Source organism: Hemitrygon akajei, chromosome 5 (assembly GCF_048418815.1).
Source record: "Hemitrygon akajei chromosome 5, sHemAka1.3, whole genome shotgun sequence".
In the NCBI taxonomy this organism is placed as follows: domain Eukaryota; kingdom Metazoa; phylum Chordata; class Chondrichthyes; order Myliobatiformes; family Dasyatidae; genus Hemitrygon; species Hemitrygon akajei.
In genome coordinates, this window is record NC_133128.1 from 86,562,668 (window position 1) to 86,579,484 (window position 16,817).

Genomic DNA, 16,817 nt, shown 5'->3' on the forward strand with positions numbered 1-16,817 from the left:
GGAGAGTGGAAAACGGGAAGGAGGTGGTGAGAGGCCAGAGAGGGGAAGAGCAGAGGAGGGGAGGGGGAGGGATTTTTTTTACTGGAAGGAGAAATCAATATTCATGCCATCAGGTTGGAGACTACCCAGACAGAATATAAGGTGTTGCTCCTCAACCCTGAGGGTGGCCTCATCGTGGCACAAGAGGAGGCCATGGACCGACATGTTAGAACGGGAATTAAAATGTTTGGCCTCCAGGAAGCCCCGTTTGTGGCAGATGGTGTGGAGGCCATCAATTAACAAAGCGGTTGCCCAATTTATGATGGGTGTCACCAATGTAGAGGAGGCCACATTGAACACCAGACACAATAGATCAGCCAGCAGATTCACAGGTGAAGTGCTGCCTCACCTGTAAGTACTGTTTTGAGGCCCTGAATGGAGATGTGGGAGGTGACTGGGCAGGTGTAGCACTTTGGCCACTTGTAAGGATAAGTACCATGAGATATTAGTGGGGAGGGAAGAATGGACAAGGGAATCATGGACGGAGTGATCCCTGCAGAAAGGAGAGAGGCAAAGATATATTTGGTGGTAGGATCCCTTTGGAGATGACAGAAGTTCAAGAATGATGAAGCTTCAATGCCTCCGGTTAGAGTCATAGAGAAACACAGTGCTGAAACAGGCACTGTGCTGAAACCATTTAAACTGCCTACTCCCATCGTTCTGCACTGGGACCATAGCCCTCCATATCTCTACAATCCATGTACCCACCCAAACATCTCTTAAATGTTGAAATCGCTCTTGCATGCACCACTTGTGCTGGCAGCTCATTCTACACTCCGACAACCCTCTGAAAGAAGGGGTTTCTCCTCATGTTCCCCTCAAACTTCTCACCTTTCACCCTTAACCCATGACCTCTGGTTGTAGTCCCACACAACCTCAGTGAGAAAAGCCTGCTTGCTTTTTTCCTACCTATACCTCTCATAATTTTGTATACCTCTATCAAATCTCCTCTCAGTCTTCTACAGTTCTAAACTGTTCTATCTTACCTTATAACTCAGGTTATCCAGACCTGGCAACATCCTTGTAAATTTTCTCTGCATTCTTTCAACCTTATTTACATCTTTCCTGTAGGTAGGTGACCAAAACTGCACACAATACTCCAAACTAGGCTTCAACAAAATTTTATACAACTTCAACATAACAAACCATCTTCTGTACTCAATACTTTGATTTACGAAGGCCAATGAGCCAAAAGCTTTCTTTACAATGGGTGTTGTAAAATGGCAGTGTGACATGTGATGAGGATGTTAGGAGAATTCAGGGTGACTTGGATAGGCTGGGTGAGTGGGCAGATGGCGTTTAATGTGAATAAGTGTGAGGTTATCCACTTTGGGAGTAAGAACAGGAAGGCAGATTATTATCTGAACGGTAGAGAGTTGGGTAAGGGAGTAATACAAAGAGATCTTGGAGTCCTTGTTCATTAGTCACTGAAGGTGAATGAGCAAGTGCAGCAGGCAGTGAAGAAGGCTAATGGAATGTTGGCCTTTATTACAAAGGGAATTGAGTACAAGAGCAAGGAAATCCTCTTGCATTTGTACCGAGCCCTGGTGAGACCACACCTGGAGTATTGTGTACAGTTTTGGTCTCCAGGGTTAAGAAAGGACATCCTGGCTGTAGAGGAAGTGCAGCGTAGATTCACGAAGTTAATTCCTGGGATGTCTGGACTGTCTTACGCAGAGAGGTTAGAGAGACTGGGCTTGTACACGCTGGAATTAAGGAGATTGAGAGGGGATCTGATTGAAACATATAAGATTATTAAGGGATTGGACAAGATAGAGGCAGGAAATATGTTCTAGATGCTGGGAGAGTCCAGTACCAGAGGGCATGGTTTGAGAATAAGGGGCAGGTCATTTAGGACAGAGTTAAGGAAAAACTTCTTCTCCCAGTTGTGGAGAGTTGTGGGGGTCTGGAATGCACTGCCTCGGAAGGTAGTGGAGGCCAATTCTCTGGATGCTTTCAAGAAGGAGCTAGATAGGTACCGGTATCTTATGGATAGGGGAATCAAGGGATATGGGGACAAGGCAGGAACTGGGTATTGATAAGGAATTGATCAGCCATGATCTCAAAATGGCGGTGCAGGCTCGAAGGGCCGAATGGTCTACTTCTGCACCTATTGTCTATTGTCTATAACCCTACCTACCTGTGACGCCACTTTCAATGAATTATGGACCAGTATTCGCAGATCCCTTTGTTCTACCGCACTCCTCAGTGCCCTACCGCTCACTGTGCAAAACCTACCCTGATTGGTGCTACCAAAGTGCAAAACCTTGCACTTGTTTGCATTGACTTCCATCTGCCAGTTTTCCAGTTGATGCAGACCCCTCTACAAGCCATGATAGCCTTGCTCACTGTCCACTGCACCCACTAGTTAGGTGTTATCCACAGATTTGCTGTTTCACTGTATTCACAGATTTACAGTTAATCTTGGGATAGTGAACTGACGGGCAGGTTACACAGTAGCAGTGCTGGGTTTCAGTAACTTCCTAAAGAACCTTTGCAACTCCAGCAGCTACTGGTGATTAGGTCGAAGTTAGAACATAGAACAGTACAGCACAGTACAAGCCCTTTGGCCCACAGTGGGACTGACCTTTTAATCTACTCTACGATCAATCTAAACCTTCCCTCTCACATAGCTCTCCATTTTTCTATCATCCATGTGCCTTGCTAAGAGCCTCTTAAATGTCTCTAATGTAGCTGCCTCAACCAGCACCTCTGACAGTGTGTTCCACGCGCCCACCACAATCTACCCTGACTTTCCTCCAACCACCTTAAAATTATCCCCCTCTTGTATTCACCATTTCCACCCCAGAAAAAAGGCCCTGGCTGTTCACTCTATCTATACCTATTATCATCTTTCGACCTCTGTTAAGTCATCTCTCAAAGGTTCTGGCCTGTTTTCCACCAATCAACTCGTGCAATTTAAAATAATGCAAAACTCAGAGTGCAAGTTATTAAAAACATTTTATTAAAACTATCAGATTGCATTGAGAAACTATGGGGACAGGCATGTTTATATTATTAATCTCTCTGTACATACAATTTACATTATGTAAAGCCTTTAAAACACCCAAAAGTAATCAGATTCAGTGAACTGGGTTCTTGCTCATTGTATCTGTCTCAGAAGTAGATTTAAGCATCAACTAGGAGTCAAAACAAAAAAAAAGCTTCTAAAGTATAAAATGCAGATATACCCTTTATGATAACTGTTAACTTTTGCCCACAATTATTTACACAACAGTAAAATGTCATTTTGTTCCATAAAAGGAACCCAACTATGTACATTGTGCATTTCCCCCTAATTATTTTATAGAGAAAATCATTGTTACTTAACAACATATACATTCATGTTTTCAGGACGTGTTTCAAATAAGACAACCTGAAAACTTTTTGGATTTTTAATCCCATAGAACGTTCAACTCGGCAACTAAGTGGATGAGAATGAATCACATCAGTGTTAGAAGTAAGTCAGGGTATTTTATACCCAGAGTAACTCACGTCAACATAGCACCTTGGGAGGAAAAGGAGCCTCGGTATTCTGTTACCCATCACTGGGCACGGGTGAACAATGTTCTTCCTGGTGTCTGCCTATCGGACAGAAGTCGCAGTGAGGAAATGGACTCATTGGAAGCGGATACTCAAATCCAAAACCTTCCACTGAAACCAGCTGCCAAATGTAACAACTTCCCCACTGCACACACAGCTTTATCATTTTTCAGTTGAGCATTTCAGACAATTATTTTTCTGTGTAGATGACAGTTTGACAAGTGATTCTTCATAAATCATTTATACATTACTGCCCTAATTAACATTGGAGGTCTAGATCCAAAATTGGAGGCAAACTGGGACAAGTGAAACTTGCATAAGCATTGGTAATCAGATAGTAAACTAATTTGCTGTTTTCATTTCAGGATTGATGTATGAAATTAATCTTTGATTGAGAGAGCAGTTAATTACATCCAGCTTAATACCTTAAGGCAACTCTTCATTTAGCAGTGATAAGGGGGCTGCAACTGACTTGTCCATAAAAATGCCCAAAAGAAAGAATTTTCAGGCCAGGAGGAGAGGGGATTGGGGGTGGGGTGTAGGACTGAAGTCTTATTCTTAGATAGAACTGGTGTAAACTCTACAGGATTAAAAAGTTCAATTTTGTGTTACAACCATTGTGATTCTAATGCCAATTTAATCATCTACTCCAACACTACATTCTCAATTGGTTAGTGTTAAAATACTTACCAAACGATCTTTAAAGTTCAAATTACTGCAGTTTAAGAGGAGAGTGAGACTTGCCACATTTGGATATTTATAGAACAAGTATTTGCATCTGCGATTGTGTTTTGTTTCTCTGGAAGCCTTCCACAGTAAGTGATCTTCATGCCAATCGATGCTACAGCTTTTCCTGTGACTTACAGTATACTGTTAGCTATACTTTTAGCAATCAGTGAATAGATAGTGCATAGAAAACCATACTCCCCTATTGAGTGTACATGATTTCAGCTGAGAAACTTGCATCAAACTCATGCAGGACAGCGAAAATGGAATTAAATTTCACGTACAATAGTAAACCAACCAATCAGCAGAGGCTTGGTAACTGAGTAAAAGGAGTTATGTCAGCTACTAAGTATGCATTAAACAATACACTGCCTAATCTCTTGTCTGAACTACCTCTGGAGCACCAGTTGGATCTGTTGCCCCAGAACATACATCATGTTGGTTGGGACACTGACCTTCACTTTTGGAACCTGGACTAACCTCAGTCCATGCAGTTTCCATCCGGTTGTTAACTTAGTGTCTCTGCCAATGATATTCCAAAGGCTGGGCAACGGGAAGGGTCATTTGTGAAGGTCTATTTGAGTGTTCCAGACTGGGTTTGAGGCAGAGGAGCGGGAACTCTGTGCTACTGTTTGATATTGTACAGGATATCTGAGATGGGAAGAGTCCCATTCCCTAACACTAACACGCCACAGCAAAGGAGCTCATCGGGCCAGGCAGCATCTATGGAAGGAAATGAACAGTCAACATTTCAGGCTCGATCTGAAACACTGACGGTCCACATTTCCTTCCAGTGATTCTGCCTAACCCGCTGAGCTCCACCAGCAGACTGTGTGCTCTAGACTCCAGCATCTGTAGACTCTTGTGAATCCACAAACAACCCTCATCCTGACAAGAGAACTACAACAAAAAAGCAACAAGCTGATTTTGTGGATTACACAAGACTAAAGAGAAAGTCAATCTGAACTTCCCTCTGTTATAATACACTACAATCTTCCTTTTAATACATCATTCATTGTGTAACTTTTACAGTCAGTATTATGTTAGTAACAAATCCAATGTTTCTTCTTTAATGTACAACTGTATATAGAAAATATATAAATACACACACCAATCAATAAAAAAAACCATTCAGACTTTGAGAAATGAGAAGCCTGTTTAAGAAACCCCAGCCTTTCAGTGATGAAGCAGAGTCTTTGGTAGGCAGGTCAGACATTAAAGAACTCACTGTACATCAGGTGATCCTTCACCTGAAATTATAAATAGGTGATTTTCCGTTCACGGCAAACCTTGGGTTTTGAGGAGCTGAATAGGTAAATGATGTAATGTCAAGTTCTTCACCAAACACCCTTAACTTTTCCACACAGTTCTGTGGTGGCTACAGATTATAGTCAGTGATCCTCAAAATCCTTTTCAGCCAGCCGTTTCACTTTAAGGACCTTCCATCGCTCAGTTAATGCCCAGTTTCAGCTATCCCCATTTCCTCTCCACTGTGTGATAACGATTCTAATTAGAAGCCGACAACAACAGGTTTACCTGGAAAAAGAGGGTGAAAAGTTGGGGCCAATCTGAAAAGACATGAATTACAAATTGTCCACAAGTCTCTGGCATATTCAGTAACCCATACATTTTGAACTGCAAGTGAACATCACTGCTCCACGTTTCCTATCTCTGCAGTGGTGACCCACCACCTGTAAAGAGACAATTCCCCGGGGAACTGAGGGTACAGACTGAGAGAAGCTTAAGCGTCCTTGCTCTCAAAATATGCCACATTCCAGTTGAAAAGCTAGGCTATATACTTTAACTGGGAATAAACACAGGAAAGATGTACCTTTAAATCAAGTCACACCACCCAAAGACTTGACCTCTTGAGAGTCGTGTGCAATTTGATACACTCCTTCAGTTTTCTTAGACAACGAATATGGCCCACGTAATGCAAATTGTTTTCCCAATCCATTACTCACATTATAATGGATTTTGATCATGGAAACATGTTATATTGCAGGAGTATCTGTCCTTCAAAACAAAGCTCTTAGAAACAAATGTGATGTAAAGCCCTAAACTTCCGCTCAAGCCAATTCATCCTTGCTACAGGGGACGGGGAGACGGATACACTTTGCACAAAGGGTCTAGATTGTTTAAAGGGTAGCTTTTATAGCTAATTTTGTGATAAAATATTTCATCGCAAGTTCTCAGATCTTGCCCGCTCCACAGAAAACATTGTTATTTCAGGAGGTTCTGAGAGATTGAAGTTCTTGGAGCTGCATCTGTGCAATTGCTGCTGGAGAATTAAATGACCAGAACTTTACACACCAAGAAAGCACCCGGCACTTCCCATGGTAATAATATTACAAAACAGATGAACCATGAGCAATGGTGCAGGGGGGTAGCAAGCATTTAAAAGGTTTAACCTGGCTTAGGCTCAGAAGTTCAGGATAGGAACCATAATAATCTAGGCTCTTTTAACTAATAAAGCACACTGAACTATGTGTGAATCAAACCTTTGATTCCATACATCTCTTAGTAGAGAGGGAGGGGAGCAAAACATGCTGAAGCTGTCTTTAAGAGGATAACTGAAGCTGCATTTCCAAGGATGGAATAGACCTCAGCCAGGAAATACGACTCAAACTTGTGTTTCAGTGCTATACCTTACCTGGTCCATGGAAGGACAAGCTATGATCTGCAAATCTTCACCACTGAAATCTTCCTGTAATAGCCCTTGCAGTTTCTGGAATGTCTGTTGGATGTTGCTCTAAAGGGAAATCAGAAGTATTAGGAAAAGAGGTCACAGTGTGTTCACATGATACCTTGATTAAGTTTTTTCCCTACTGCGGTCACTTTGCTGAACAGTTAACTGTCGGCTAACTATTACTTGGATTGCACTACCTGTATGTATAATCTATATTTTCATTTATATTTATCATTATTATTGTTATGAGCAGAGAGACAACATCTGCCGGAAGTAAATTCCTTGTATGTGCATAAGTACTTGGCGATTAAAGTCTGATTCTGATTCTATTGACTGTGATTCACTCTAGTCTTCAGATAAGAAAAATAGAAAATATCTGAGGCACTGGTGTGTAAAGTCACATCAGAACAGTAATGAAAATGGGATGGAGCGTTACAAGAAGCGGAGTGTGAAAACCAGCAGTCAAAAGAGTTGTAATGTCTGTGTGGATATGTGCACTGCAATTTTGACATTCTCCTCCACACTGGCTATAGATATGGCACAAAATTCAAATTGAAATTATCATTGTTCCTCAGGCCTTTATGAAATGTGTGTGACAGTGTCTATGTACTCATTTGAGATGTGAGTGTCAGTGTCTAGGTAGACATTTGAGACGTGGGTTATCAGTGTCCAGGTAATCATTTGTGATGTGTGTGTCAGTGGGTAGGTAGACATTTGAGATGTGGGTGTCAGTGCCTAGGTAGACATTAGAGATGTGTGTGTCAGTGGGTAGGTAGACATTTGAGATGTGTGTGTCAGTGTCTAGGTAGACGTTTGAGATGTGGGTGTCAGTGTCTAGGTAGACATTTGAGACGTGTGTGTCAGTGTCTAGGTAGACGTTTGAGATGTGGGTGTCAGTGTCTAGGTAGACATTTGAGATGTGTGTGTCAGTGTCTAGGTAGACGTTTGAGATGTGGGTGTCAGTGTCTAGGTAATCATTTGTGATGTGTGTGTCAGTGGGTAGGCAGACATTTGAGATGTGTGTGTCAGTGTCTAGGTAATCATTTGAGATGTGTGTGTCAGTGGGTAGGTAGACATTTAAGATGTGTGTGTCAGTGTCTAGGTAGACGTTTGAAATGTGGGTGTCAGTGTCTAGGTAATCATTTGTGATGTGTGTGTCAGTGGGTAGGTAATCATTTGAGATGGGGGTGTCAGTGGGTAGGTAATCATTTGAGATGGGGGTGTCAGTGGGTAGATGGACATTTGAGATGTGGGTGTCAGTGGGTAGGTAATCATTTGAGATGTGGGTGTCAGTGGGTAGGTAATCATTTGAGATGGGGGTGTCAGTGGGTAGGTAATCATTTGAGATGGGGGTGTCAGTGGGTAGGTAATCATTTGTGATGTGTGTCAGTGGGTAGGCAGACATTTGAGATGTGTGTGTCAGTGTCTAGGTAATCATTTGTGATGTGTGTCAGTGGGTAGGCAGACATTTGAGATGTGTGTGTCAGTGTCTAGGTAATCATTTGTGATGTGTGTGTCAGTGGGTAGGTAATCATTTGAGATGGGGGTGTCAGTGGGTAGATGGACATTTGAGATGTGGGTGTCAGTGTCTAGGTAGACATTTGAGATGGGGGTGTCAGTGGGTAGGTAATCATTTGAGATGGGGGTGTCAGTGGGTAGATGGACATTTGAGATGTGGGTGTCAGTGTCTAGGTAGACATTTGAGATGGGGGTGTCAGTGGGTAGGTAATCATTTGAGATGGGGTTGTCAGTGGGTAGATGGACATTTGAGATGTGGGTGTCAGTGTCTAGGTAGACATTTGAGATGGGGGTGTCAGTGGGTAGGTAATCATTTGAGATGGGGGTGTCAGTGGGTAGATGGACATTTGAGATGTGGGTGTCAGTGTCTAGGTAGACATTTGAGATGGGGGTGTCAGTGGGTAGGTAATCATTTGAGATGGGGTTGTCAGTGGGTAGATGGACATTTGAGATGGGGGTGTCAGTGGGTAGATGAACATTTGAGATGTGGGTGTCAGTGGGTAGGTAGACATTTGAGATGTGGGTGTCAGTGGGTAGGTAGACATTTGAGATGTGGGTGTCAGTGGGTAGGTAGACATTTGAGACGTGTGTGTCAGTGTCTAGGTAGACATTTGAGACGTGTGTGTCAGTGTCTAGGTAGACATTTGAGATGTGTGTGTCAGTGGGTAGGTAGACATTTGAGACTTGTGTGTCAGTGTCTAGGTAGACATTTGAGACGTGTGTGTCAGTGGGTAGGTACAAGTTTTCCTGCCCGTTCTTCATTACCCTTAAGGCATGCTGCAGGGCAGGAGTTCCAAGATTTACACCCAGAAATGAACGAACAGTGACCTACTTTAAAGTTGTTAAATGTGTGACCTGGAAAGGAATGTTCAGGGCAGGGTGCACTTGTGGTGAAATTGTTGGAGGAGCTTGTGGATGGTGTTCATTGAGGGGAACTGCCGGGCAATCGTCAATGGATGAACACCTCCTTCCAGCCCATCGAGGTTCAGCTGACTGAGCAAAGTTCAATGAAGGTTGTTACTTTGTTTGTCTCTGTGCCTATTGATAAATGATCTATAGAGTTAACTGGCTATCGCTGCAGGTGTGGCACAAGCTAAACATTCAGCTGTCAAAGATGTATTCAGCACAACTGTATATCATACAACTTTTCAGAGTAGGTCATAACTTACCCGCACCGGCTTAAATAGGATGAACTCCGTATCCTTATTGGACAAATACAAAGACAGACTTTTCAGAGTCGCAGGGAGCTTGACTTTAATTGTTTTGTATGTGGAGGCCACCAAATCATTGATTTTTGCTGCAAATTCATGGAAAAGAAACAGGATTTTAATATTTCAATGTGAAAACTAAGAATCTCCATTCTAAACACAAACTGAGAATGAGTTTGATGAGATAGAAGCTCTGTTTGGACTGGCTTGCACATACTTCTTCAGTTCAGAGATCCAATACATCCATCCACGTTTCACTGAGCAACCTTCTGGTCCGCATTCGTGCTCGATCAGTCCACCTGGACTGACTGGAACCCACACCACAGGAGTCTGGGTTCAGACCCCTCTCTTGAACGCGGACCAGGAAGACCCAGTGGTGAGGAAACACAATTTCTGCTAATCACTTGCTTAAATGAAATGATTCTGTTGTCACACTGCGCACTCTCTCCTCAGAGTGTGACCATTCACTTGTCGTTGGGAACATCTGGATGAGTGAAATTTAACAGTCATTTTACCTCTGTAACAACACCTATGCTCAGAGTCAGTCACACAACATGAAATCAGGTCCCACAGTTTATAATACGAAGTCACTATCCTTCTACCCTCATCAGCTCCCTGCAGATTCGATCACCCAGCTTCACGTGAAGAGCAACTTACACTGATCAATTAATCTACTTGCCCACACGTTTTTGGGGTGTATAAGGAAATTAGAGCTCCCGAGGTAAACTAATATGGTACTAGGGAGAACATGTGAACTCCACACAGACAGTACCGGGTCCTCTTGCATTTGTACAGAGCCCTGGTGAGACCACACCTGGAGTATTGTGTACAGTTTTAGTCTCCAGGGTTAAGGAAGGACATCCTGGCTGTAGAGGAAGTGCAGCGTAGATTCACGAGGTTAGTTCCTGGGATGTCTGGACTGTCTTACGCAGAGAGGTTAGAGAGACTGGGCTTGTACATGCTGGAATTAAGGAGATTGAGAGGGGATCTGATTGAAACATATAAGATTATTAAGGGATTGGACAAGATAGAGGCAGGAAATATGTTCCAGATGCTGGGAGAGTCCAGTACCAGAGGGCATGGTTTGAGAATAAGGGGTAGGTCATTTAGGACAGAGTTAAGGAAAAACTTCTTCTCCCAGAGAGTTGTGGGGGTCTGGAATGCACTGCCTCAGAAGGCAGTGGAGGCCAATTCTCCGGATGCTTTCAAGAAGGAGCTAGATAGGTATCTTATGGATAGGGGAATCAAGGGATATGGGGACAAGGCAGGAACCGGGTATTGATAGGAATTGATCAGCCATGATCTCAAAATGGCAGTGCAGGCTCGAAGGGCCTACTTCTGCACCTATTGTCTATTGTCTCTGTGCTGTGAGGCAACAGCTCCACCAGCTGTGCCACTGTGCTTCCAGGAATGCCCTGAGGACTTGATAAATGAAAATTGTCAATAGGTTTCATGGATTCACCTAACATAGAGGTGGAATCACTTCAGAATCCTGACACCAGTGGACATTCGAATGTTCTCTTGTGATTGAGACTACGTACCTCACTGAATATCATTTCCTAATGGGAAATGAAAATCATCTCGGAGACAGTTTGGAAAATGTGCAGCTCGGTGACTGATGGTTGGGTTGAGTTGTTCTCCGATGTTGGCAATTTACTTGCAAACATTTCATCAGCTGTTGATGTCTCCTCGTATAGTGACAAAACTTCTGCAAGTAAATTGCCAACATCCGAGAACAACTCAACCCAAAGATCATCTAATTAAAATACTGCAAAATACATGACTTAAAATACCAACAATTAAAAATCCGTAACAGTAGAGGAAACAGCTGTATGTAGAGCGAGCAGAAGGGAACGAGACATACCTGGCTGTGCCCAGGGCTGCTGTGCGAGGTTGTACTTTGGCCCGCCCTGATGACCCATGGTTTTTAGTGCTGACACCTACAGAGCAGAAATTCAGTGTCAGCACTGAAGGGGGTTGGCACAAAGAAAGTCAGTCATGTTGCAATCATTACCTCTACTTTGTTCAAAAAATACAACTGTTGTTGAAGTATAACCACGTACAAGATAAACCTGTTGCAAGAATTAGGTAAGGAAGTGAAATCATAAGTGTGCTTGGCTTCTCGGCCCAATAAGCTCCTGGTGGCTTTTTGCAGCACAGTTAGCATTTTAATTTAAAATTAATTCCAACTGAAAATATTTTAAACCGATCCCTTAAGTTATTTGAATGGCTTTTAAATCTCTCCTTTGTTAATGTGGCCCTCAGGGAAGGAAGTTCATGAATTAAACTGAATACTGTACAAATCCAGACCCAGCAATATGGCTGACTCTTAATTACCTTCTTGATTTAGAAGTGTGTAAGGACAGTCAATTAGCACTGACCATGTCAGTTCTGTTTTTATCCCATGAAGGATCAGATAAGAAGACATTGCCAATGACTTTGATAGCAGCTATCTGACCTTGGGGCCCTGATGAAATCCTGCCAGAAGCCTGTTTCTCAGAGACCACTCTTCCTTGTGTGGCACCACATGGATTCACAGGATCCGTTTGTTCAGCCTCCTCCCCTGGGGAACGGAAGTCTGGAAGGTGGGCAGCAGAGGTGGGTCTGGTCAATGGGCTGAGTCCTGACTGAACAACATGCATCCAAAAACCCACTGGATCTCCATGCTCCATCCTCCTGTCTGAGAAACGGCTTTGTTCTTATTCTCTCTGCTCCGTCCTGAGACCGATCTCCTGTCCATACTGCCATGAATCCTTTTGTAATGTCAGCCTCAGTTTTGCAACCAGCTTCAATATAGGTTTTATAAAAAAAGTAAGCTTCTAATGATACAAGTAACTCCCTCAATCAATAAGTTCCTTTAAATAAGATTTATCTTTAACAATCTGCACTGACTCTCCTTTTTGAATTCTGATCTGCAAATATTGTTTCTTTACTACCGTTTCTAACAGATTACATCGAGGTCTGACTGACTGACTGGGTATTGCCAGCCTGTATTACACCTTTGGTGTCACACTTGTCACTCCCGTTCCTCTGGCAGCTCCCAGTACCCTTGGGTAGATTTCAACACGCTAACCTCCTCTTCCCTGAGTAACCCTGGATACAATCCATCCAGAGCATGACAAATTTTAAACACAGCCAGCTTGACGTTTTCTCTGCGACCTTGCTTTGCAATGAGATTTTGGCTATATCCTCTCTCTTGCCGAAGACCAATAGAGCATTTAGTATTCCAGTATGTCTTAAGTCATTCCATGGCGTCCCCTGGGGGAATGTACTCAGACCACTTCTTTGAGGCCACTGATTGTTCTGTACAGTTTTACTTAATAATGTTTGTTAACACTTTACACTGTACACATCCCTTCCCACCCACTGAGGTTAGCTCAGCTCCAATCATGAAATTCTATTTCAGATTGGTCCGTCTAAATTATTAATCTAAACCTTACGGTGAGCTGAAAGCACACTGAAATTCCTTTTCCCCTCGGCCCTCAAGCAAAGCCGGGGGAAGTGAAGGCCCTGATATTACCAGCTTGCAATCCTTTACTTCCCCTGCACATCTCTCCTATGCTCGTTATTCTACCCAGAGTATGTGCAATAGGGTGTTTCCTGATGGCATTCAGCTCTGTCAGGTCACATGCCCATTTCTTTGTGCACCTTACCCCTTTTTAAACAAGACCAGAGACATGGGAGCAGAATTAGGCCATTTGGCCCATCAAGTCAGCTCCGCCATTCGATCATGGCTGATTTCTTTTCCCTCTCAACCCCATTTTCTTGCCTTCTCCCTGTAACCTATGACACTCTCACTAATCAAGAATGAATCAACCTCCACTTTAAATATACCCAATAACTTGGCCTCCACAGTCGTCTAGAAACATAAAAAACCCAACAGCACAATACAGACCCTTTGGCCCATAAAGTTGTGCCAAACATGTCCTTACCTTAGAAATTCCTAGGCTTACCTGTAGCCCTCTATTTCACTAAGCTCCATGTACCTATCTAAATGTCTCTTAAAAGACCCTGTCGCATCCGCTTCCACCACCGTTGCCGGCAGCCCATTCCACACACTCACCACTCTCTGAGTAAAACAAAACTTACCCCTGACATCTCCTCTGTACCTACTCCCCAGCACCTTAAACCTGTGCCCTCTTGTGGCAACCATTTCAGCCCTGGGAAAAAGCCTCTGACTATCCACATGATCAATGCCTCTCATCATCTTGTACACCTCTATCAGGTCACCTCTCATCCTCCCTCACTCCAAGGAGAAAAGGTTAAGTTCACTCAACCTGTTCTCATAAGGCATGCTCCCCAATTCAGGCAACATCCTTGTAAATCTCCTCTGCACCCTTTCTATGGATTCCACATCCTTCTTGTAGTGAGGCGACCAGAACTGAGCACAGTACTCCAAGTGGGGTCTGACCAGGGACCTAGAGAGCTGCAACATTACCTCTCAGCTCTTAAACTCAATCCCACTATCGATGAAGGCCAATGCACAGTATGCCTTCTTAACCACAGAGTCAACCTGCGCAGCTGCTTTGAGTGTCCTATGGACTCGGACCCCAAGATCCCTCTGATCCTCCACACTGCCAAGAGTTTTACCATTAATATTAGATTCTGCCATCATATTTGTCTGACCAAAATGAACCACTTCACACTTAACTGGGTTGAACTCCATCTGTCACTTCTCAGCCCAGTTTTGCATCCTATCAATGTCCTGCTGTAACCTCTGACAACCCTCCACACTATCCACAACATCACCAACCTTTGTGTCATCAGCAAACTTACTAACCCATCCCTCCACTTCCTCATCCAGGTCATTTATAAAAGTCACGAAGAGTAAGGGTCCCAGAACAGATCCCTGAGGCACACCACTGGTCACCGACCTCTATGCAGAATATGACCCATCTACAACCATTCTTTGCCTTCTGTGGGCAAGCCAGTTCTGGATCCACAAAGCAATGACCCCTTGGATCCCATGCCTCCTTACTTTCTCAATAAGCCTTGCATGGGGTATCTTAGCAAATGTCTTACTGAAATCCATATACACTACATCTACTGCTCTTCCTCCATCAATGTGTTTAGTCACATCCTCAAAAAATTCAATCAGGCTCGTAAGGCATGACCTGCCCTTGACAAAGCCATGCTGACTATTCCTAATCATATTATGCCTCTCCAAATGTTCATAAATCCTGCCTCTCAGGATCTTCTCCATCAACTTACCAACCACTGAAGTAAGACTCACTGGTCTATAATTTCCTGGGCTATCCCTACTCCCTATCTTGAATAAAGGAACAACATCCGCAACCCTCCAATCCTCCAGAACTTCTCCCGTCCCCATTGATGATGCAAAGATCATCGCCAGAAGCTCAGCAATCTCCTCCATCGCCTCCCACAGTAGCCTGGGGTACATCTCATCTGGTCCCAGTGACTTATCCAACTTGATGCTTTCCAAAAGCTCCAGCACATCCTCTTTCTTAGTATCTACATTCTCAAGCTTTTCAGTCTGCTGCAAGTCATCAGTACAATAACTAAGATCCTTTTCCATAGTGATTACTGAAGTATTCATTAAGTACCTCTGCTATTTCCTGCAGTTCCATACACACTTTCCCACTGTCACACCTGATAGGTCCTATTCTTTCTTGTCTTAACCTATTGCTCTTCACATACTTGTAGAATACCTTGGGGTTTTCCTTAATTCTGCCCGCCAAGGCCTTCTCATGGCCCCTTCTGGCTCTCCTAATTTCCTTCTTAAGCTCCTTCTGATAGCCTTATAACTTTCTAGATCTCTATCATTACCTAGTTCTCTGAACCTTTTGTAAGCTTTTCTTTTATTCTTGACTAGATTTATTACAGCCTTTGTACACCACAGCTCCTGAACCCTTCCATAACTTCCCTGTCTCATTGGAACGTTTCTATACAGAACTCTACACAAATATCCCCTGAATATTTGCCACATTTCTTCCATACTTTTCCCTGAGAACACCTGTTTCCAATTTAAGCCTCCAATTTCCTGACTGACAGCGTCATAATTCCCCTTACTCCAATTAAACACTTTTCTAACTTGTCTGTTCCTATCTCTCTCCAATGCTATCGTAAAGGAGATACAAACCCCATTTCCAGAAAAGTTGGAATATTTTCCAAAATGCAATAAAAACAAAAATCTGTGATATGTTAATTCACATGAACCTTTATTTAACTGACAAAAGTACAAAAAAAAAGATTTTCAATAGTTTTACTGACCAACTTAATTGTATTTTGTAAAAATACACAAATTTGGAATTTGATGGCTGCAACACACTCAACAAAATTTGGGACAGAGGCATGTTTACCATTGTGTTACATCACCTTTCCTTTTAATAACACTTTTTAATCATTTTGGAACTGAGGATACTAATTGTAAATTTGCAATTGGAAATTTTGTCCATTCTTGCTTGATATAAGACTTCAGCTGCTCAACAGTCCGTGGTCTCCGTTGTCTGATTCTCCTCTTCATGATGCGCCATACATTTTCAATAGGAGATAGATCTGGACTGGCAGCAGGCCAGTCAAGCACAAGCACTCTGTGTTTACAAAGCCATGCTGTTGTAGCCCGTGCAGAATGTGGTCTGGCATTGTCCTGCTGAAATAAGCATGGACGTCCCGGGAAGAGACGTCGCCTTGATGGCAACATACGTCTCTCTAAAATCCTAATATACACCTCAGAGTCAATGGTACCTTCACATACATGCAACTCACCCATGCCATGGGCACTGATGCATCCCCCATACCATCACAGATGCTGGCTTTTGCACCTTTCGCTGATAGCAATCAGGATGGTCGTTTTCATCTTTGGCACAGAGAACTCGATGCCCGTTTTTTCCGAAAACTAGCTGAAATGTGGACTCATCTGACCACAGCACACGTTTCCACAGTCTTTCGGTCCATCTGAAATGAGCTCGGGCCCAGAGAACTCGTTGGCGTTTCTGCATAGAGTTGATGTATGGCTTCCTCCTTGCGTAATACAGTTTCAAGTTGCATTTCTGGATGCAGCGACGGACTGTGTTAAGTAACAATGGTTTTCCGAAGTACTCCTGAGCTCAGGTGGCTATAATTGTCACAGTAGC

The 16,817-nt window shown here is 43.1% G+C and overlaps 1 protein-coding gene across 1 annotated transcript in view; it reads right to left on the reverse strand.

Moving 5' to 3' along the window:
- Positions 1-2,981: 2,981 nt before the first annotated feature.
- The window catches only part of cog3 (component of oligomeric golgi complex 3), a 93,172-nt gene continuing 79,336 nt past the window's right edge, over positions 2,982-16,817 (reverse strand). The window contains exons 20-23 of the mRNA XM_073045967.1: positions 11,588-11,663; positions 9,685-9,812; positions 6,962-7,060; positions 2,982-5,844 (exon numbers count right to left, since the gene is read on the reverse strand). Of these exons, the coding sequence (XP_072902068.1) occupies positions 5,815-5,844; positions 6,962-7,060; positions 9,685-9,812; positions 11,588-11,663 (333 nt within the window). The 3' untranslated portion in view covers positions 2,982-5,814. The remainder of the gene's footprint in view (positions 5,845-6,961; positions 7,061-9,684; positions 9,813-11,587; positions 11,664-16,817) is intronic.